General features: G+C 35.8%; 2 protein-coding genes across 4 annotated transcripts in view; one reads left to right on the top strand and one right to left on the bottom strand.

Annotated features, from left to right (window-relative positions):
* The window catches only part of LOC118269089 (transducin beta-like protein 2), a 57908-nt gene extending 51421 nt beyond the window's left edge, over window positions 1-6487 (top strand). The window contains exons 5-6 of the mRNA XM_035584013.2: window positions 575-760; window positions 4802-6487. Of these exons, the coding sequence (XP_035439906.2) occupies window positions 575-760; window positions 4802-5016 (401 nt within the window). The 3' untranslated portion in view covers window positions 5017-6487. The remainder of the gene's footprint in view (window positions 1-574; window positions 761-4801) is intronic.
* A 960-nt stretch (window positions 6488-7447) lies between these two features.
* Window positions 7448-24234, bottom strand: LOC118268817 (tripartite motif-containing protein 2). Of its 3 annotated transcripts, none has more exons than XM_035583495.2 (12): window positions 23662-24234; window positions 20839-20948; window positions 19047-19684; window positions 18605-18845; window positions 17634-17796; window positions 15906-16082; window positions 15542-15645; window positions 14713-14798; window positions 14173-14331; window positions 13596-13728; window positions 12956-13230; window positions 7448-12611 (listed from the first exon to the last, which is right to left on the bottom strand). In XM_035583495.2, exons 1-11 carry the CDS (start codon window positions 23679-23681, stop codon window positions 12977-12979), a joined length of 2085 nt encoding a protein of 694 aa, XP_035439388.1. In that variant the 5' UTR covers window positions 23682-24234; the 3' UTR covers window positions 7448-12611; window positions 12956-12976. The 3 variants fall into 3 exon arrangements, with proteins under 3 accessions (XP_035439388.1, XP_050554710.1, XP_050554713.1); XM_050698753.1 differs by lacking the exon at window positions 23662-24234 and adding an exon at window positions 21211-21745; XM_050698756.1 differs by lacking the exon at window positions 23662-24234 and adding an exon at window positions 21216-21745.
* Window positions 24235-24511: the final 277 nt, after the last annotated feature.

The raw sequence follows: 24511 nt of genomic DNA, 5'->3' as shown, positions 1-24511 counted from the left end.
ATAAGGCGTAGGTCATATTATTATGTAGTGAGTAAGATTCCAAGGCTAGACTCAGAATAAGGTCAACCTTGTTCCTTCAATGCTTCGCTCTAAAGTTTATTTTCTTTAACCTCGCTTACTCAGATAGTCTTCGTCAGATCAATAAAATGGTAGTTTTAATTTTTTTATACATACTTTATAACGTAGTGTGAACTACGCAGTTGCGACTTTTTCCAATCGATATGATTTTGTAGTGTATGGGTCCTAAGAGAGCCAATAGGCTTTGTGTCCCGCAAAAATAGGGATGTACAAGAGTAAGATAAAAGTTAAACCACATTAATAAGATGCATTGATTTATAACCACTTGATTAATCTACTTTCTGGGTTTTTAACATATTTTAAAAGACAAAGAAGTTGTGTTTCGAATAATAAATATATGTATCATCGCTAGTTACCGTAAAATGGGGTGACTAGAATTCAAATGGTGAATGGATACAGGAATGGGCTGAAAAGCTCTATAGCGACATTACCGCTACTCAAGTACTAAAACTAAGATAAACAACAGAAATTTAACCCTATACTTCTTTTATTCCAGTCGAGTACACCCGTGGAGAGTCCCCACATGTGCTGGAGACGGGCACGTACCGTCAGACAGCCAACCCACCGCACATAGCACTCTCACCCAACGCCGAAGTACTGGCCGTCTCCGTTGACTCCAGCGTCGAGTTCTACGACACATATACAGGAAAACTTTATGATACCGTCGAGAATGTTTATTCTGGTAAGTTAGTCATTACATACCTAAACTATAACATATTTATTTCTAAGGATTAAGCTGATAAAGAAGCAGATGGATCACCTGATGGTAAGCAATCGCTGCCGCTCATGGGCACTTGTTGAAACACCAGAGGCGTTGCAAGTGCGTTGTATGCCTTTTGGGGGTTAGGAATTTAAGGGTTGTTGGGGAATCGGGGATTGGGAAGATTGGGAAGGGGGGGAATTGGGCCTCCGGTAACCTCATTCACACAAGCATTGTTCCACGTCGGTTTTCTGTGAGGCCGTGGCCTCACTTCGGTCAAGTCGGCCCATTTGTGCCAAAGCATGGCTCTCCCACACACATTAAATATGCTCACACTTTTGTTCGAAAATAGAAAGTACTACTTACTATGAATACTTTTAAGTTGCACGTTACTGTCCAGCATCTTACCTTGCTACCTATCAGTAGTAATAAAAAAGTACCTATATATTTAGTCCATCGCGTTTTTGCATCTAGTCACAGCGGTTATATACAAAGAGTACTTGTGCACCTGGCCTTTTCCACAATCTTTCTAATGAGGTCAGCTATGTTTACGTTCCCCCAGGGCGCCCCTACCGGCGTTACTACTCTCATCTTTACATTATGTGCACTTTATCACTATAGATGCGGAATAGGTCTTCATCGACCTGTTTCCATTCACTGAAATAGGATTTTAGCTCTAACTTAGCACTACCTAATGTAAATGTATTTTATGTGTGTGTGCAATAAAGTATAAAATAAACAAATAAATACCTAAGGCGAATAATAGTATGCGGTACTAAATCGCATGGTTTTTTACTTATAGGTAATAATGAAAAATAATGATAAACGCTCTTCTTATCTTCTTTTCTAAGGAATGTGTTATTTAAAGATTCGTCTTTAAATAATACATTTCAAAGTAATCGGCATCTTTTATTTTTTGAAAAGATATAATGGGAGCCTATTGTCTGGAAAATGTCATAAACTGAACTTCTTTGATAGCAAAAATGTAATGTTTCTTTCATCGTAGTATTTTAACACTATCAAGATATTAACATGTTGTTAAATTATACCAATGCTAGTCTTAGTATCCAAATTTAGACAAAATATTATTGAGTTTTCGCCATTCTCAGTATAGCCAGTAGATACTACATGACGTCATGGGAATCACAAAGTGACTTTTGTAACTCACTGTTTACATTGAACATGTGTGTATGACGTATGTCACGTATGTACAACTCTGCTCACTCAATATGCCCATGGTGGTGTGTAGTTTTAACTTTCTTTAAAATATTTTCCTTGTAAAACTAAAAGTTACAAGGATACGAAAAACCAATACGAAAAAGTTAGTTCCATCGGAATTTATGACGTGTGTTTAGAAATATGTACAAATACAGGCAAAAACATCTAGACCCTGGTTTGAAGAAACCATCTTAAGATCCTCTAATAAAAAGTTGTGCTTACCGAAATAAATCTGGCGGAAAATTATTTGGAATTTCCTGTACGTAAGTAACTGTTGAATCATTATCGAATTTGGGATGTCCCCCAATGTCAATTACTATATTATGTATTATATAAAGTGTATAAATAAATGGAGATTATAGATTTATCACAAAAAGTAGCGTACACGCCTACTTGAATGATGTTTGCCGAGATCGAGGTCACGGGTTCGGTCCTCAGTTCGGGCAAAAAATATCGGTGTTTTTTTCTTCGATTTTGATATTTCGTAATGTTAGTTCGGAGTATAGAATTTTGCTCGGGTGTTTGAATTACGTGGGTGTTAAGGCAAGTTTTGAGCGTAAACGGCGGGATGATGATTTTTACCCGATTTTAGAAAGGGTTGATATTATATCAATACTTTACAAAGCTCTCTCTCTACTGTAATGATTTTATTTTAATGGAGAGATGGGCAAATTTGCTGTTAGATACTCAAAATGGTATTTATCCATCTTCCTGGGTAAATATTTCCGTAAAATCGGATAAATAATATAATCAGTATTTACTCCTTATTTATCCATTTTGAATACTTATCCGATAAAGCACCCATCTTTACTGTTACGTTTATATCAGCCATCAGCGTTGGTGCCAAAATACTATTTCGCGTTGTTGGACCGTCTGGTGGAGGCATCCCTCTTATGCAGAGGAGACCCATCGTGCAGCGGAAAACTGACACGGGCTAATGCTCTTATGGAATGTAAAGCCGATTTTAGTTTTTCCGCTTTCCGCTTTTCCTTTTAATATTTCCCTCGTATTTACCGTTTTTAAAAGAGAGATTACAAATACACAGGTAATCACATTAAACAAGGAAAATATCAGATTATTCAGATGCGAATTTTTATTGGCAAATACGCGGAAAAACGCTAAAGTCAAAAATAAAGAAACATTACATATGTAGGTACATCGGAATCCATTCTAATATTCTAAGAAATCGTAAGATATAGTCAGAGCCTTCTTCTAAAATGTATCACCCACTTTTTACCCCACTTATGATTGAGTTTGAGTCCCGTATATAGGGGGAGGGGGAGGGGAGAGCCTACGGCTATACACCGGGTACCGTATTATTAATAACTTTAAAAACATAAAAAAAAACTAATAATTTTGCCCAACTCGACCAAAAACAAACACTTGGAGCAAAGAAACGAAGCGTGTTTTTTTTTCATTTTAATGAACCCTCTATAACCTTAAAAACAATTCGTTTAACCACTAAATACTCTCATTCCCATTTTTAAGGTAATTTACACTGCTTTTCATACGACATACGTTACCAATTAATAAAATACTGGTTTCAGAAAATATTTATCAAGAAATCACAAAGAAGAAACGCTTATGGCTCCGTTTCTTTACTCCCGAGTGTACTTATAAGAAATACTCAATAAATAAGAACGTATATTATATTCTATTATAGTCTATTTATTTACATAGAACGTCACATACATATTTTTAAATAGACTATAAAATGCTACTCTTATGTTGTTTTTAAGTAAGCCATTTGAATAACATTGAGACCTTGGATAAGGAAAGAAAAATATACCTAAACAGTACAATTCTTGCTAAACAGGCTCTTGTTAGTTTACCTTAATGTTTTCATGTTACAGGAATCGTGAATACTGTTTTTGTTGATTTTTTCCTTTAAATAAGTAACAGTGTATCCAATGTTGCATTAAAATATTGTGTATTTCATTGTTTTTCAATGGGATAAGGTAGATACGTGCAACGTGTAACGTCACGCCTTTTATCCCCTAAGGGGTAGGCCTCTGCCTATCTCGTAATAATGAATGAATGTTGTCATACAATGTACACCCATTTTTCACCATTTGTGTTATAAGTCCCATGTAATAGGGGGTGAACCTATTGCCATATACTTACTGGGCACAATTGCCGATTCCGTGCTACTACTAAGTTTGCGAAAAATTGAAAAAGCCCAGTAAATCTTTTCCCGACCCGAGACACACTGTCCGACAGTCGCACTTGTGACCACTCGACCAACGAGGCAGTCTAATAATGAGGTAGAGGCGTGTATGGCATATATTTTGCAGTTTCGGTACCTTTAAATAATATTTTTACTTAATAGAATGGCGCTGCATCCAGAAAAACTAATTCTAGTTAATGATAGATTCCTATATATCTTGAACTACTATCTGGAATTCCAAAGTTTATAGGAAACTACATTATATACCACTAACTCCTAACAACCTACGTTCTAAATAAATAGTATCGAAACCTACGCAAAAGTAGTCACGGAAAGCGCCAGTACATTGAGTACACTTCATTATTTCCATACTGACGCTTTCAGTAATAAAACTCCTAACAAATAACTACAAAAACATAAAACATAGGTAGCCCTCCACTACATGGCTCTAATGGGCGTGTAACTGTATTTTTAACTCGGCGGCGAGGTTACAGGAGGCCGTGAATTATTGAATAGGCGATTCAAGGTATCGTTATCGATCACTTGCACTCATATAGCGCCCATAAATGCAAGAATTGTGATAACAACGACGGCTATTTATCAAAATTATTACATAATTACTCAATTTTTGTTAACAGGATTAATCAACTACATGAAATTTGATGCAAGCGGAAAATATCTGTTCGTTTGCGGCGACCGCGCTGTACGCATACTCCATAATGTATGCGGGTACCAGACTACCATAGCCAGCTGCATCAGACTTCAGGGAACCAAGCAAACCTCAGCTACTATAGAGCGACAGAAAAAGACCATCGAGGAATGCAAACAGGCCCTCGCAAAATTCGGCAAGTAACGCCATCTATGATTTAAACGACAAACTATCTCGTCAGAAATGCATTTATTATTTGTTCGTAATTAATACTTTAAATATATTTGTATGATTTACCGTACGTATCCTTCTATATTTTGTGCAATTTATAATTCATTGTCCTTGTTGCCAACTCTTGGGTATTTCAATTAAATTGAGAAATTAGAATATATCAATGACCGGAATTAAAGAAAACGATATGATTTTGCTCAATATTTTTAGCTGATTATTTTCCTCGGACATTGGCAACATTGACGATAACGAATGATGTTTACACGATTAAAATAATGAATGAAATGATTAGTTTATAACTTGAAGTAATTGACATTTTGATGTGTTGATCTCGGCCCGGGAGTATTGGCAAAATTTTACCTTATATTGTAAACGTGAGAATTGCATTTATACATGCGAATTTTGTAAAACTTCGTATTGCATGACTGAACCAATATGTTACGTGTATTCGGGTAACAGCAGTGGTAATTTGCATGTCAATTATAATTATTGCTGCTATTGTAAGACCACTAAATAATGTGATAAACATTATATAACATAACAGACAGTAATTTTAATTTTACGTTTAGGTATTACACTCCTGTATATGTATAATGTTCCTAATCTTAAGATCTACACGTCCTTACATGGTTCCTTATACAGGTATAATATCGCCTTTGTATGTATGAATAAATCAATGAAACAGTTGTTCACTTCAGGAGCAATTTTTTATTCAACGCGTGACCAAATTTTGTGTCGTTGTTCCAAATAAAGTTCAATTAACAAACCGCCTATCATAAAACAATGCTCAATTTTTTTATAAATAGTTGTATTACCATGGGCGCTTCTGATAGCAACTACTTATATTCAAGGATAGGATAGCGTACACTAGTCTTCCCCTGGACCGGTTAAAAATCTTCCAATATCTCAAAATCTAGAGGTCCAAGCAATAAATTTATAGCCTTCCATATAGTTACTTTATTCTAATGGCGCCCATGAGTACTACAGTAAATAAACTAATAACTGTAAAATGTAATCTTTAAGTTTTATCCTTGATACATCTTTTTATACTGAAAATGTAACATTTACAAACATTCTGATGACAGAATACAGTAGGTATAATATCGACAGCAGAGTGACATTGCGATGCGTGGAAATGTCGAAATTCCTGAAGTGTTAACAATTTCACCTAGAACCGGGGTCAGGTTTCATAATGGCCGCATCATAGTTCAAGTGTCTTAACGCAAATAAGTACAATTTGTATTGTTATTGATGGCGGACGCTGTGTGACGTGGCCCTGCGTGATCGTATATTACAATTAAGTCAAGGAACTGAGTAAGGTTATTTTTTTATAAAATATTTCGTGCACACGTTTACGTGCAATGTTCAGTGTTTTCTCTCAGTGATAATCTCTCTGTATTTAGTTGTAACTGATTTATTTTTCAATAAAATTATATGTTTTTAATTTGTGGTTTTATTTCTTTTTCAACTGTCTTTTTATGTGGTTTATTGAGACTACCGAGCATTAAAATGCGTCGTTAAATGATGTGGTTAGATGGCCCATTATTTCTTGTAATTAATTCGATTTTAATTACTCTTAATAATGACTATTAACTGAAGATTCATTTTCTGTGATACCGTTTTACGCAATAAAGATAATATTCTTAAAGATTAGGGGCACTCATAACTGTCGTGAATAATGGTGTAAAAAAAAACAATAATAAATTCTAGCAAAAATACACCTTATTAGTTCTGAAGTGTACTAGTCGATAGGTACGAGTCTATAACATATTCAGAAGATTAAAAGATTTATTTTTCTTATTTGCAATTCAGTTTCCAAGGGTAGAAGATATTATTTTAATGATTGAGTTCCAATATAAACAATTTACGGTGGCCAGCGCAGCCTCTTCATTCCATAAAATTTTATTAGATTTTCAACTTTAAAATGTTGATATAAAGTTCAAAATATAATGAAAAATATTTACAGCTACTCTTTTCTAGTAAAAAGGTAATTTGTACTTTACTACAAACTCACTCATGTCTCGTCTTGTCAAACAAAAGGAGAAACTATTTATTTTTGAAGTATAAACTAGGTATTGTTAGGGTGATTAGATGTGCTATGCTACGTTGCTGTGGATGTGTTTGACTTCCATCAATTATATTAATTGGTAAACATACCTTAGCGCTGGTTTTCACCAGCGCTTCCACGTCGTTTCCACGTCCTAAGCTATATTTTTCTTATATGGAGAGATGCATGCATGCTACGGACGGCTTCCCTACTATCAATACATAGTATACTCGAGCTACGCATCTTCCTCGCACAGCTACATAGCACATCTTTGGTGGAAAAGCACCCTTACTCTTGAGATAATATTAATATTAGGTAATGTACTTAAGAGGGTTCATAAATAAAGTAAACAAAGTATCATTTTTAATTTAACTTTATTGTGTTTTGCACAAAAGTGACGTTATCGACATGACACTGAGATACTCTGTGATTATATAATTTAAGTACAGATTCACAGCTTCTGATAAATAAATACACTTTAGCTTTTAGGCGTACATACAATCAATAAATGAGTTCTCTATCAATTCCATCAATTTTGTCTGAAAATAGTCAATCTGGTGCCAAAATAGATTTATTTATTCATCTTTTAAAATAATAGAACACTTTTTCACTATGATTCACTTTGAACAGTTTACATCTAATGCAAAGAATAAATTATACTTCGTACCTATTATTATTATTTTGTACCAATCTGCTGTTGAACTGTTTATTCAAATAACTATTTTATAAGATACTGTACTGTTTGTGAATAACTATAGGGAGGTTAAGCAGATAGATTTATAAGTGTAATCTTATTTTAAATGCATTAACAAAATACAGGCAGTGAATGCGAGTTGTGACGGTAGGATGTATGAATGTAACAGCACATAAGACAACACTAAAAGTAATTCGGTTTACAATGTTTTAAAGCTGAAATTGTTCACGACAACACAAGCACACAACGTAATACAACATACAAACAAATACATATATCTAAGTTAAGAATCGTTTACAATTCAATGAGATAAATATTTTTATATAAGTCTGGTAACCGCAATAACAGTATTTGTGTAAACAGCTGGTAAGGGAACAAACAGGGTTGAATAATAGACGCTATAATATGGTGCATGAAAGTAAACAAACGATTATGTAAAGACTAACACTGAATACAATCAAAGTCATTAACGTTATGCAACTAAAGACGATCTTAAAGGAACTTTATTAATACCTAAGTTATTCAAGTGAATAAATGAATAACTAAATATAATATTATGTATGTATGAAGATGCGCGGTGTAAGACATGATATTCGAGTACTTAATGAGAACATGACATGTGTAAGTAGAGCTCACTAGATCAGCTTGTAACGTTATATTGCTATGATGGAGCACAATAACCTGGGTGCACTTCCTTTTAATTATGGCAATTTAAACCAACTAGAAGTTATTAAAACGAGTTGTAGCAGACGCAACTCTTGTTCTTGAATATTGTACTGAATTATATTGGCCTGTTTCGATTATAGCGAAATGTGTCTAGAGATAATGACAAACGGAGCGTTAAAACATAAACTCATTCTTTAACAATAAGGTTCAACTATAATAACTATCGTGAGTAAATTAATGGAGAAAAGCTGTACGAGTTTCGAGTCAAAGATGGACACTTCATCATGAGCGTACGTACGTGAGTAAACCGTGATTTTTAGTTAATAAGGTTCAACGTAAGATGTTTATAGTCTGACTATTGAAATCCACCCAAATTATTATGTAAATAATACATTTGCAAACTGTACGTCCAACAGTATGTCAGTCCATCTCAACAGTTACGCGCATTTCTAAATTATACATGCCAATCACGTTTGCTTCACGCACTATGCTAATTTTCTTAACTATGGTGTGTTTAGCAACAATACGACGGAAAATGGCATCTATACGGCTGTTAGAGTTCATTGCATTAACGTTTTTCGAAACCCTTCGGTTACATACTACGTGTTACGAGCACTGGTATGCAGTGCCGGATAAAGCCGACGCGAAGCCCGTAGCATAATATGTGAACATGGGGCCCTTTGAGTTACATTGCCTATTGAAGTTTAGGATGTAAATAATTTAGAAAGTTAATAGTTAGTTTTTTAGTTTATAGTTTTTGGAGTCGGTTTTTTTGTTGATTTGGGCACAAGCGCGGGGCTCCCATATGGGGCGGGGCCCGTAACATTTGCTACCTCCCGCTACATGACTAATCCGGCACTGTTGGTATGTGTACATGTGTAACTAGCATGCTATAATTTACAAAAACCTTTGTAAGTAGACAACAGACTAGATCTAAACCCACAATACCGTTAACGGTAAACCCATCACTTTAACTTAAGCTATACATATTAAGTCAATAACCGAAAACTTCATATACAAAACAAATTCCAGAAATTTTGATATTTGTTAAGTAAATAATGATTCATTTCGAATTATTTGCGAGTTACATAGTTTTGTATTAACAGTAAAGCAGTTCAAATTATAAATTATAATATTTTTATACTTATTGTTATGCTAATATGAGGCCTTGATTACATTTCACATGAAAAAAAAAATACATTAATGAGATTCCGTTGTTGAAATTGCGTTGACGTCGCAGCCATGTTAAAACAATAGAGAATATGTATGTATTGTGCAAGTTGAAATACATAACAGGCTTTAGAAGTACATAGTAATTTGTCATGATAATGTCTTTAAATAGTAATTTGTTACATGAATTTATTGTGTAATGACATAATTGCTAGTCGCAAGGGACATGTGTCGTAATAACCACTTTATATAGATATTTTTTTATTCATTTATTTATGACGACGAGATCATTCAGGTACCAGTAGGAACCGTGGTGCAAAATGAATGTTTTATTGCAATAAATATGTTTACAGAGAAGATATCACCCAATAGTAATACTAAAGAATTTGAAAGACGTACATATTCCCTATTCGGAAAATTTTAAATCAACAGTTTCCATTCATTCTGATTAAGTTAATGTTCACCCATTTAAACTCTGAATATCATAAGCTATACTTTACATATAATAAAGACCAACTAAATGAGATATATTTTATAAGAATTTTAATTATTTGTTAGGAAATAACGATAGCTTCAATAATAAACAGTCAACGTTACTAAACTATAGCGAAGAGAAATTTACTTAAAACTAGTTTAAACTGTATAGACTGAAATTAGTAGAGAAGACCGGGGTTGCTTATCTTACGTCTGAAATGAATAGAGGCTACTGTTTATTTTGCTCAACAGATGGCGTTAATCTAACAAGAAATATTTTTCTTGAATGGCAATCGAGTCTACAATACAGTGGTGTCGACTATACTGCCAGTGTCGAGTGGTGACGGCAGATTAATAAACCGTAGCAAGAAGTATTTTTGTTCAATCACTGTAGCTACCAAAAATTCAACGTCCAAATTTTCTTCATAACTGTAAATATTTGTAGTCTCCTGTCTGCGCCAAATAAACGTATTTTTCTTTCTTTCTTTCTTTCAATGGTGTGACACTAATGCTCGGGCCACATTAACGGGAAATGCCATTAATTATCGCGATAATGGACATTAACCGTAAGTGTAGCCACCACTTAACTAATTCCCTATTGGACAACGAATGCGAGATTCACACTGGCGCAAACTGATGGGACAGTAGCTGCGATTGGATAAAAGATGGTTATAGTATCACATCTCTTTCAACGCCGATTGTTGTTGCTGTTATTTTTACACGGATTATTGTGCATATAATATTATTTCATTCTTTATTATTATTTTGTCTATTATAACCTCTATAACAATCCACCAGTGAAAAAATCAACCCCGATCTCTTCTACTAAATGATTCGTAGTATATTTATGAGTGAATTTACTTTGATCGCATGATATGATGTTATTATTCATACATTCATATTTTTATTGAGCAATCAATAATTTTGAAATTTTCATCATCAATGCTATTCGTTTTGTTCGCAAATAATTTTGTAAATAGCACTCGTTAATATTTTAATTAAGTAGTGTAAGTAAGTATATTAATTAATAATCAAAATATGGCATCAATACCTCGAGAATTTAGAAAAAAAAAACCAACTAACTTATTCGTAATAGGCAGATATGATTTGTAATTTCAACCTGAACCGTTTTACCACAAAAATAATGAAAAAATTAAGTAAAATATCGTTACCGCTAATTTTTACTGGGTATATGTATTTTTTATTAATTTATTTTTATAGTAAAACGATCCAAATATAATGCGAAGTTTTTAACAATAAGATTCTTATTTGTAAATGATCACATATGTAGCTATTTCATATTAACTTTATATATAGCGCATACTATGGTATTTAACTGGGTGCGGCTTAGTACGAATTTGTATTACGTTAAACGAGATCGAAACGAAAGCGCGTCTGGGGCTCTGATTGGTTGGTTCATTCGCACAAGCCAATCAGAGGACAGAACGCGCTCTAGTTTTGTTTACGTTCAACGTAAAACAAACTTGTACTAAGGGTACAGATATAGACGACTTTTTATATAACACTGAATGGGGTAAGTAGAAGTGTATGCTTAACACATACTTTTTACCGTGATTAAGTTTTTTTTAACATTCAGTCGTTTAGTAAATATCTGGTCGCAGACTTAGAGAGAAGGCTAAAGGACGGTCGATGTCGTTTGGACAGACAAACAAACCGACATGGTCCAACTAATAACAACGCACTATCACTAAGCGTACCAAACAAGGCTACTGGATATGTACCGCGAAAACTGATCAATTTTGAATTTTTCTTTCACTATTTCGTATTATAAGAATAGGCAGGAATACCCCTAAATAGATATCATTATTATTATATCATAAATATTGTCTGTATTCAATATTATTATGTGATCACAAAGATCTATCATTTTTCCCAAGAGACAGAACACTAACTAATGTTAGTTTAAAAATAAATGCGTTCGTCTTACGACTAGTTAAAGCGAAGTTTAGAATCGCCAACAATTTTGATGCGTACAAATAAATAAAGTGATAATTTCACTGACAAGAATATAAAGACTAATTCAAAAACATCGCCGATTGCACGGTGGATCAACCAAGTTACACTTGCAGCGTATAGTGCAAAAATATTAATCAATAAGTAATAATAATAATTAATATTATCATAAAAAAGTCACGATTTGACGTTCGCACACCAGCGAAAACTAAGTAAAACGAGAAAATATTACACATATAAATCAAAATCAGTCATAATATTGTCAAATTCCGTATAAGCGTCGAACTAGGATCGACAAAGTAAACGTTTTTAGAAAATAACTTAATCAACTTAATACGAAATAAATACTGTAAGTACTAAAATATAGTTATTGATAACGCAGTGGCCGTCGCGGGCCGACTAAAGACTTTGGTGCAAGTATCTCCCCTCGCAGTCCGTGTGTATGGCCGTCAGTTCGATTCTCCGTTATAATATTGGACTAGCATGAAATTCGATTACGTCGCGCTCCTGCGCCCGCCCCGCTCCCGTCTCGTTACGCGTCACCTGCAAGTAACAATTTATGTTGTAGACAATATTTACCTTTAAAATTTGTTTTTGAAAGAAACGTTGCCCCATATTAGGATTTTCTTTTGTGAGGGTGCGTTTTCAAACATACAATTTCACATAATATACTACATAACACACAGATCTTAAACAACAATTTATAGAAAAAAATTACACACAATGTTGCTCCGTGCAGGAATCGAACAGAACTATCCAAAATGTAGTAAGCAACTACAATTTACAGTCTCTATTAGGATGATCATTTATTGTGTTTATTTACATTGAAGTTTTAAGAGATAATAGACTATATTATTATATACAAATATCACAATTAAAGCACATACCCAAAACTCTTCGCCCAGGGTTCACCAGTAAGTATGCAACCTCAAGCAGTCGGCAGCTAGGTCGGCGAGTAACACCCGTCGATTAGGCAACAACGTAAGTCCGGCAACACGGCGGGGCTTCTTATCGGCCAACTCTGACAGAGCCAGGACTTTCCCAGCGCCAGGCTCCAGTACTAGCAGTGCGGGCCGGCCTCGCACTGCGCGCGCGCATACTACGTGTCGCGTTCCTCCCTCGCTAGATGTCGCTAGTGCTATACCGCCGTATCCACCTCGACCTGGATAAAGGACATGTAGGTTAGGTTAGGTCTTAAAATGCAGTTAGAATGCAACGTCATGCCTTTTTATCCCCGAAGGAGTAGGCAGAGGTGCATATTACGGCACATAATGTCATTGTTACCGTTGGTGTTATAAGTCTTATGTAATAGAGATGAGCCTATAGCCATATACTGGGCACACATTCTAGACTCTGTTCCACAAAAAAAAACCGTGCCGTAAAACCGAAAAACGCCGAATAAATCTTTGCCCGACCCGGAAATCGAACCCGAGACCCATTGTCCAGCAGTCGCACTTGCGACCAACGAGGCAGTCAATAGTATGCAGTTACATTACTTAACAATTGATTAAAAAAACAACTTTATACCTTTTGGCACCGGTGCGAACACATTCTTGAGATTCCCCTCAATATCGTACACCCTGATGGCGACGTCCGCAATGATCAGCAAATCTTCAGACAACGCGAGCCCGCCCACTAGACCCAGCTCTCCATTGCCTACCTGGGAAAATATAATAATGGTATTGCATTAATCGAAGGTAGAAAAATTCTTTCATTTTTAACATAAGACAGAAAATAGACTACACATTACACACTAGCGGAGGATTTGCCTTCAACAGTTTTCTATTGGCAGTCAAAGACTTAATTGAGCCTTCCTCGATTAGTTTCAATCCACATCGGGGCTTATAATCATGAGTTACATACGCAGGTTTAACGCGACCAACCGAGCAGTAATCTAGTTGAGTCTCCTCTAACAGTTTACGTGGGTAAGCCTTAAATTTATTAAATTGTCATGATAGTTTAATATACTACTAGATAATGCTCGCTCGCTCGATAACTAATCGAATACCAAAAAAAAAACCTACCTTCGTTTTCGGTAGCGGTCTTATAACACCTAATATGTACTAAAATTGTGATATGTTTAAAAAATGTAAAGAGTAGTTACCTCTCTCTCAATATTTCCATGGCTATCGAAGAGGAAGACGGCGCGCGCCCCGTTGTCTGCGACGGCGAGGCGCCGCGACGCCAGGTCCGCCGCCACGCACACCGGCTCCTGCAGCCGGTCCGACCTGATCGTACGGAGCGTCGCTCCTTCACCACTCACCTGGAAATAAGAGATGAAGTATAGTTACAGTTTAATTTGATTTGATTTGTTAAGAATATCAGTCGTCTACAAGACTTTAAGCGCCAGTGGCGCCAATTGAATGGAACTAAAACAATGTTTGAGAATTTTTCAGTAAAAATACTTATGTAGTAGGTTCACTAACCCGTTGTCTGTCGGAACGCAGATCTACGCGAGACACAATGTGTTTTCTATTGTGTCTTATATACCGACATACAAGTGGTTAAGAGTTTCGAGAGAGATAACACATGAAATATTAGTTTTAAACAAGATACATTACTTGTAAATTACTTTTAATGCCTGATAATTGTTTGAAGGTCTTACAGAAAGAAAATACTTTGCTATAAAATATTAGCTGTTTACCTCAGTGAGAGTTCGCGTCCGCCAGTTGACGGCTACTATCCCCTCAGCAGTTACCGCTATCCCTGTACAACTCCGACCTGCTAACCCTGCAATTATAAAATACGAACGTTAATTTCATACACACTTCTATCAAAGGGCTTAGTACGAGTTTGTTTCACGTTTAACGAGATCGAAACGAGAGCGCGTTCGGTACATAGTACGAGATTACGCGTTCGACGCTCTGATTGGTTGGTTTATTCGAGCCGACCAATTAGAGCGCCGAACGCGCGCGACAATAGGAAATTTTATTAATTTTAACTAATAAATGCTATTGTATTGTAGTAGTAACTAGAAAACTGTGAAATAAATATGCTTTGTTGTATGCTTCTACATAGAAGGTAGAAAATATATGAATGACACCATAATATATTGTTCATTGTCTTATTTTCCATTTAGTCATTACAATAATAGCTATGAGATAACGTAACTTTCATTGAATGTTTTTAATTGAGTTCACTTGTAGTTTTAACATAATAGTGTATAGTAAATAATGTTGTATTGGTGTGGGAGAGCCATGCTTCGGCACGAATGGGCCGTCTCGACCGTAGTGATACCACGGCTTCACAGAAAACCGACGTGAAACAAAGCTTGCGTTGTGTGAATGACGTTACCCAAGGCCCAATTACCCCTCTCCCTAATTTTCCCAATCCCCGATCCCCCAAGAACCCTTAAATTCCTAACCCCCAAAAAGCTGGCAACACACTTGTAACGCCTCTGGTGTTTCGGGTGTACATGGGCGGCAGCGATTGCTTACCATCAGGTGATGCTTATACCATAAAAAAATTGTTACCTTCATTAACGATATGCGTTTTGAAAGCGAACGTCTCGTCATCCAGCACCTTGACTCTCGAGTTACCCGCGTCCAACACGTAGATCTCGCGCCGCTTCGGACATCTGTCGATACAAGTACAACAACAGTCAATTTATGACAATACGCTATTCATTCTTAAAGCAAGAACCGAGTAATTTATTAATTGAATGGGCCGCGCCGGTTCACTATACTGCGTATCATTTACTGCAAACATTATTGTGATATTTCTGGTTTTGTTATACAACATTATAGGCCCCATGTGTGGCTTGAAACTAGTCGAGTAACCCACCATAGTAACAGTTACGTATAACTTAATAAATTTATTACCAATATTTGGACTTACCTAGCCAATGCGACAGGTTGGCTGAGTTGTTCCTTCCCAGTCCCCCTGGATCCCCACACAAGTAGCGGGGCCGCGGTGGGGGACACCTGTGCACGTAGGGGGGAGTCTCGTACTCCGCGCGCAAACACTAACACGCGCACACAGAGTGCTCCTGCCGTCCATGGACGCATTGTGATTCTGTGGAGATTTAAAGAATTTATGGTAAATGTAATGTTCATGTCTTAGTTTATTGGTACTTGTTACTCGAGTAGGACTCGGGTAGAAAAAATGGGCTAAAGTACCCTGGAAAGTAACCTTTCTTATTATAGTTTGGAATCCAATATCTGAACATGGACCAAGTTTTCGGAATCAAGAATTTTTCATTACTTACTTTAGGATTATACCAACTTGATAGAGACGTTCTCTATTTATTAACACATTAAACGCCATGGGAAGCAAAAGTAACAGGCGCTAGCGAAGGATTTGCCTTTTAACAGATTTTTGTTGGCAATAAATATTCATCCGTATTAGGAGATGTTATGGGTGTTATATTAACTGTGCTGTGTAAACGCTGTGAAGTGAATTGTATAAATACAGATGTCTATACGACGTTTAGACAAACATCGTTATTCATCAAAAATAAGACAGAATAACAAAATCATATCGTAAACAAACTCAGAAAACCATCTATCAATACATCGATACACTCGAAACAGACTTCGTGAATACAGTTCATGATTTTATTAACATAACAGAACTGGAAAGAGGTCGTCTCGAGTCGACCTCGCAGTATATTCAGTACATGAATAATACCCACAGCGAATACAAAAATAGACTGGCAAACCTGAAATTCGCCTGTCAGCGAAACGATAACCCGTCGTAAACAAATCTCTCACGTACATAAACATGTGAAAAAAGATTTTAAATACTTTAGCTTAGAGTATTTTTTCCAAGGTCACCCGATTTGTTTTGCACGAATCCATGGTTTTACGGAATAGTTTGATGTTGAAACAGGTTCTGGGATAAAAAAACATTGCGTAGTTGATTAATATGTTCGGTTTGTGTACTATAAGAGCTTCCAGTTTATGTTATTCTCGTCTATTGTTTATTAACAGTTTGTTAAACTTCCTATCTTCTCGTCTTTACAAATTTTGGCTACACGTGTATGAAATGACTATAGCTTAGCTATGTCGTATTTTGCGGACAACGTAACAGGTCAGCAGGGTTCCCGCTCAATGCAGGAGAAGGAACGGGGTGGTGTTTACACAGTAAGAGTCTGACACTCCCTCTAGCCTAACCCAAGGCGGGAGAAGTCATTGGATGATCTTACCTCCCCCTTCATAATAAGCTCAAAAGTCCGCTCAGTTGATTCTCTACCGGATTGTAGTTGAATTATCGAGTTTATGATTCGAATGTCAGTATTTGTTGCTGTCGGCAGTAAACAGGTAAACGTCTAGTCACTGCATTGCATGCTTAACTTACAGTTATGTGTTTCGGTTAAAAAACCTAATAGTATCTGTCTGCCTCGATAATCTAAAGAAGAGACGCGAAATCCGGGTTAGTTTTCTATAATACATCGAGAGATAAAGAGTTTTTGAATAGCTTTGCGTCTTTGTTAGCTTGTCTTCAAAGTCACATTAAAGTTTATGTCAAAGTTAGAGTCAAAGTCAAAAATGAATATTATCTCACACATAAACTTCTTCCCCATCGTTTCACAAAATGCGCAATAATATACGAGTATGTACGTACCTATACAATCCAGTGTCGAGATCGGTGACGGTGCAGGGCAGGGGCGCGTCGTCGATGGTGGCGGCGGCGCTGACTGGGTCCCCGCCGGTACAGCGCGCCTCGCCGTGGTAGTCCACTGTACGCAGTACCACTACCACCTCCAAACCACATACACACGCCGATTCTGAAACGGAGATGGTTTTTGTTATATCTTAGCAGTTTTAGGGTCTACGATGTTTGTGTATGTGTTTTCGAATGATGAAGAAAATGTGAAAATAGATTTTATATCCCTATTTAATGCAGGAATTCTCTCACTAGGATTTTCTCCTGTCGTGAATGCGTTTACAAACATACAAGTTCATACACATCACACCCACCAGAAGAAGGAAAAATGTATAAGATGTTTTAGTACTTTTTACTTCATTTATTTATTACATACTAGAAAATGAATAAGAACCATAGAAGGAAAGATCTGGGTTTCTAGATTTAATGATTTGGCAGTTCAAATAATAAACAAACTCAATAATAATTTTAAAGTAACATAACCAGTCTTCAAATATTCCACACAAATTAATAAACCTACAAGGAAAATCCCATTAACAAAATGGAGTAGGTACGTCTACATAACATAAATATGTATATTCGTTTGCCGAATCTGAATACATCGCATGTCCAGACATAATGCTGCGGCGACACGCACGGATTTTGTTTATTAAACCTCACGTAAACAGTCACATCATTTACCTATATTCGGTTTTAATTCAATTAGACGTACACAAGACTATATTCATTTTATAAATGCGATATTTTTTCTATATTTTTAAATGGCTGAACGGATTTTGATGATAACTGAGTTTGGCAGAATAAGTTTTGATTAGTATTTTTACTTTTTCTTTTTGATTAATTTTCAATGTGTAAAGAAGTCATGAATTCTATGGATATATTAACATGGATTAATAATTATATGCGCAGCAGGTATTAGTTAAACTCACCTAATTGTAGTGTACAGAGTCCAGGGAAGGTGGTACTGGTGCGTACCCTGCCTAACTCTGCCAGCGCTTCGGAGAATCTTTGCTGAGCGTCATTGTGGGCGAAGTCTACGGCGAGGAAGGCATTCTCCCGTGGTTCAGCGAGGGCTGCCGCGTCTCCCAACCTGGCCCCCAGTGCCGCTGCACGACTGCTCACCTCCCGTACTTCCACCTGCTGCTGAAGACCTGAGCATTCTGCTTCCACCTGTAGGTATAAATTAGAGAGTTATGAAATGCTTTGCCTTAAAGGTTGTAATAATAGGACTATACGACTAGGTCTTGAAAGTGACCTAATTTTTCTTTGATAATTTTCGTAAATTGAAGAAAGAAAATCTTTATTTTTTAATTTCTATAAATACGAGATTAAATTGTCTAGTCACATGTCCTAAACCTATTTATTATATACCTTAGCTTTTTCCGCATCAATTAATTTGAGTTGTTCTTCAAGCAACTTTCGTTTATGTGTCGCTGCAGCAGCGGCGGCTGACTTCAGTTCACTGTGACGTTTGTCGATAGCAGCCTTCAGTTCTGCGAAGTGTCGGTCTATAGCCTCGTCCGCTGCAGTCGCGGCCGCCTCGAGCCGTCGCAGTTCACTGGCCACTGCATCTCTCGCGGAACCGAGTTTACTGAGACATTCATTCGCCCTATATAGCAGTATTTCAGACATTCTTTTCAACGCTATGGAGAATGGCACAACTGTATGGTCGCAGGGTGTGTCGCTGTGTGGCCCGTCCGCGCAGTGTCGACAGAACACGCAATCACAGGTCTCGCAGAAAAGCAACTCTCTGCCCGGATGCGAACTACACTGCGGTATCACTTCCCGACGTTGGCGGGCCATCAAGTCGAGGAGCTGGTTGACGAGGAACGAGGGCGGGAGTGCGGCCACCCCGCCCCGTGGTATTGTGATCAGCTCCCGACATATGGGACATCGGAAACTGCCTGCGTCTCTGGTCTGTGAAGCAGCTATTCGTGTGAGGCAGTGGAGGCAGACTGTGTGGGAGCACGGCAGGAGCTTCGGTGTGTGTTCGCCCCCGTCATAAGTGCCTGGAAGTAACATAAAGTGTTACAAAGACATAAACATCGTACATTGTCTTAAAAAATTAACTATTCAAAGGGTTATTACCTACTTAATATTTGGCAATGACTAAAGAACCTAGTTGGTTGTTTAACTAATTCGTCAAGTTTTGTTTGTACAGCCCAGCCATGGCCACATGTGTATAAACAAATAACTAGTACTCGTACCTACCATATAGATTATTTAGTCATTAACAGAAATAAAGCAGTGACTAACAAGGCACTCACAATGAAAACATTTAACACACTGCTACTACTGTAAACATGCCAAGTGTTAGCAGATACTATAGAAATAGTAAATAGGTACAATTCAATTAGTAGGTTTACGTGTTGAGTACTTCAATGAAATGATGTGATTCAAAAGGAAGTATGATAAGATAAAGGCTTTTCTCTATGTGGATACATACTTGAATAGGTATATGTTTGCAACTCTATAGGTACTTGAAAACTCAACATATAAACTCTTATAGCAAGAAAATATATACAAGACGGAAGAGATACCATAACTTAAACCATTTATTTTCTGTAAAATTAGAGGAATGTGTTTTTAATAAATATTATGATGCAGTTGTATAGATACAGAACCTCTAAGAACATCTGAGAGTGTCCTAAGAGACATTGGTAGCCATTTAAAGTGAATCAATACAAATCACTTTTCTATTTTCCCCTTCATCAGTTTTTTTTTACATTTAATGGGTCGACGTTTGGCCGCTATCTCACCTGATGGTAAGTGATGATGCGGCCTACGGTAGAGCACGTCTGCCCATAAGCAACCTATTCACTCGGGCCTTGAAGACACCCAAGTTATACCCATCAGGAAACACAGACTCCGGCAAGGAGTTCCACTCCCTAGCAGTTCGCACAAGGAAGCTTGAAGCGAAGCGCTTCGTGCGAGTGGGTGGGATATCTACCATGAAGCGGTGACGCCTCGCCGATTGTCTTGTGGTGTTTTTAGGACAGGACTACCACCCTTAAGTAGTAGTAAACAAGAGTCAGGGGCTACCTATACACTTTCTAATTATTTTACTGATAGATAACTATTATTGATAGGATTATAACCTGTATTACTAGAGCTTTAAGTTATAATATCTCTTCCTCCATTTAAAAGTGAGCAGTGTACTAACATAAACAGGTGCCGCATGTGAGGAAGCTCTCGTTAAAGTCCTCGTAGTTGATGGAGACGGTCTCGACGAGCGTGGAGCTCATGCTCGCCATCCCGACGCCCAGCCGTGAACTGGTACACAAGAAATAACTTTAGCATAATACCTTGCATATTTGACTTCTTTTATAGCAGTGTGAATAAAAATGGTGGTTGAAAATTGTAGAGGGAATTTTATTTTTCAAATATCATGTGGTATTTCATGCTCCAAATCATTATAAATGTTTTTATTTTTATCAATCAACATATAGAGACTATACTAAGGCATAGTTCAAGTTAAAAAGATCTTTAATTTTAGGGTACTATAAAAGCAAAGTCAAATATAATGAAAACACACCACACAAATTGACTATTCAAAATCCACTATTCACTTAATAAAAATAATAATTTCGTAACATGATAAAAAGTTCCCCCAGTCATTTCATTATTTTTAATATTTTAGTTAACTTGGTCTTTCACATCTACAGTCTATGAATGGCCACTGATGACCAAAGGCCTCTTCTCACACAGAGAAAATTTGAGCATTAGTCACCAAGCTTGCTCAATGTGGGTTGGCTACAACTTGAACTTGGACTATTAAACTTGTAACACAATTTTAACTACTTCTGTTACTTGAGCTTTTAGCATTTAATGCTAAAGATACAAGTAAGCTTAACCACTAAAAGAATATTACTAAGTAAATAGTGTAGGCATTTAAGCTTACAAGGAAAATTGTATAGAATAACAATGCAATAAGGAAGAAGTGGAGCTATTTGTGCAAATTATCTGACCTTTGTACAAACAGGAGAACTATTTTGTAAGTAAATTTAAATTTGCAGTTCAAAAGCCTTGTATTATGTGTGTATGTGTTATCTTATGGCACTAGCAATACGGAACTTAGTATGTCAATCCATCAAGCATGTTGTTAATTGGCATTAACTATTAAAAATTCAGAGATTACTGAGGTGTTTTTAACAAGTTACTATTAAGAAAATAAAAGGTTAGTGTTCATTCTGGTGTAAATGTGAATTAAGGTACAATAAATTAACTTCTCCCTAGTTACTTAAAGCTACAAGTAGTGTTCTGTTGACATGGATCCTATTATTTCTAATTTTAATTAGATTACTACTTGTTATGCTCCTTGCACTCGCTGGTTATTTTCTCTGTACCACCCAGGTCAGTATTAATGTGCATAAAGCTTTAAATAAATAAATAAATAATACATGTACAAGGGCCTACAGGGATTTTATAAAATAAGTCTCGAATTCATTAAAAGAATTGTACAAAAAGAGCTTTGTATTAAAATGATGAAGTTTGATTAAATCCCGAAACTAGAGATATATATTTATTTACAATATGAAATATTCCGACTACACATTCGAAATTGTGTCGAGGTATTACATTATATTAGATAATAATAACTGGGTTAGTTATCAACCAGATGAGAGTGCACACATTGAAATTCATGATTCACCAATCGCTGCAAATTGCTCTGGTTACACATAATTGTCTCCAATTGAACTAATTATATAATCGTTTTGACATTCATCATTGCAATTGAGCACATAATGCTGATTAAAAGTACAAATAAATTTTAGTATTTACTTTTGAATTATGATTTTAATGTAAGAGAAAGTAAGTTTATTCACGTTTCACGTAGCTCCTACTACAGTTGCTTGAATTCCCATAGGATAAAAAGTAGCCTATTCGTTATTCCAAACCGTAATCTACCTCTATTCCAAATTTTATCCTGATCCCTTTAGTTGTTTTGACATGAAGGGGTAACAAACATACAAAAATGCCAACGGTAACATTTAAAATATTAGCAGGATTAAAAAACAAAGCCCCTTTTCATTGTATTTAAGTGAGGGCTTTGATATGTACTTCAAGTTATAAAAACATAATTTAAATATTGTATTGAATAAGTACAAATATCATTAATGTTACAGGCCTTTCAGCACTGGCTGTAGGCTGTGGATAAGCAGGGTTATGTTCGTTAACATATACATAAAGGCTGTAGGAATTAGCATAGCACTAGCTTGGAGGTAGGAGAAGTCATTGATGATTTTTCATCTGTACAAAAAAGGTGTTGTAGGAATCTACACTGTAGTTTTAAGTATAGCAAATATGCCATTACAAATAACAAGAAAAAAGTAATATCTATTGTAAGTTAAATACGTGTTACCCACAGTGAAAGTGATAAATAATAAAACAAGCTAATTATATGTAGTTATAAAAACCTTGCCAGGAAAGTAAATTATAACTCAATTTAATAATCAGCTGATTTATAAATCATGAATCTAATAAATAATCTAATTTATGACCTAATTTGCATTTATTAATATCATGAATAAATTACATTTAGAATCATTACAGAGCATTAGATTGGAATTTGTTCAGAAATGAACTCTAAATCAAGATTATCAGAGTTGAAATGTAAACAGATCATGAGCTAGCTACATTGTACCAAACTGGGTTACATTATATTTACAAATGATGAAACTCACCTCTAAGATAAAGATAAGGTGATATCTCTTAAATAAACCAGTAAAAATACAACACACACCCACACAATCACAGAGAGTTCGTTGACCTTACCAAATTCCTTTCAGTTATGTTGTTATAGTGTAGTGCAAAATCGTGACTGTTGCAAAGTGCAGTTTCGAAAACAAAACATAAACAGCACAATGTAAGACTGTTACATCATAAATCATATAGTTATTACTGTGATTAATACTTTTATTACATGTCTAATATATAGCTGAATAACATACAGTGTGTTATTATCGTAAATTATGATAATACTCACAGGAAGGAGCAACAATACATGGACGTGATGTCAGGAACAAATTGCGATATGCCTGAGGCTCACACTACGTATCTCATATTACACGCGACGGCACTAGCTAGCTTTATGACTTTTTTAAGTAAATTGAACGCGAGAATACAACGAAAAGCGAACGTAAACACATATTTTATTTAACACGTTAGCAACTTCACAATCACGCACACTCATTAATTTTATATACAGTCCATTCTGCACATCTATACTTATTAAATAAATGATTCCCTTAAATTATTATAAGCCACAAATATTTTTAACACTGTAAAACTTAAAAGCTCTTTCGTAATCGATCGATAGTGTTATAACGAAACTATTCTCATGACAAAGAAACTTCATTACAATAGCCTTTACATTAGTTTAACATAATCGTAAGAAGAATAAGCGTAGCACTATTTTGAGAATGCGTTTTGATGATTTATTGTTGACCTATTCATATTTGGATGGAAATCCCTACCCAAATATTTATCTAAACTATTTTGTATCGACCATTAACCTCACCAACACCATCACCTAAACATTTTGTTTGAAGGTTTGAACTGTCAAACAGTAATGATGTACCGTTGCTCAGTATATCGATACTTGAATACATTCGATTCTATACTCAGCGAAAAATTGACGTTCCTAAACATAATTTTTCCCGATGATAATACAACTGTTAGTAGTTTAATATTTTTAGAAGAATGTACATATTAATATAATTAAGACATTGCAGGCGTCATTATAGAGAAGCTACATATAATCTAAGTTTTAGTTAGTTTTTAACTGGGTGATTAATTACATAGGTAATATAAATTATGCAAATGAATAAAATAAT

The sequence above is a fragment of the Spodoptera frugiperda genome, chromosome 2 (assembly GCF_023101765.2).
Source record: "Spodoptera frugiperda isolate SF20-4 chromosome 2, AGI-APGP_CSIRO_Sfru_2.0, whole genome shotgun sequence".
Taxonomy (NCBI): domain Eukaryota; kingdom Metazoa; phylum Arthropoda; class Insecta; order Lepidoptera; family Noctuidae; genus Spodoptera; species Spodoptera frugiperda.
This window is presented reverse-complemented; position numbering and strand designations above follow the sequence as displayed.

What these genes read in the sequence shown, in the direction of transcription:
- LOC118268817 (XM_035583495.2), bottom strand. Translation starts at nt 23,681, where the DNA reads ATGTATTGTTGCTCCTTCCT. An exon ending in ATGTATTGTTGCTCCTTCCT is followed by an intron (nt 20,949 to 23,661) that starts GTGAGTATTATC and finishes CTTGTGTACCAG; the next exon opens with TTCACGGCTGGGCGTCGGGA. An exon ending in CACATGCGGCACCTGTTTAT is followed by an intron (nt 19,685 to 20,838) that starts GTTAGTACACTG and finishes TGTTACTTCCAG; the next exon opens with GCACTTATGACGGGGGCGAA.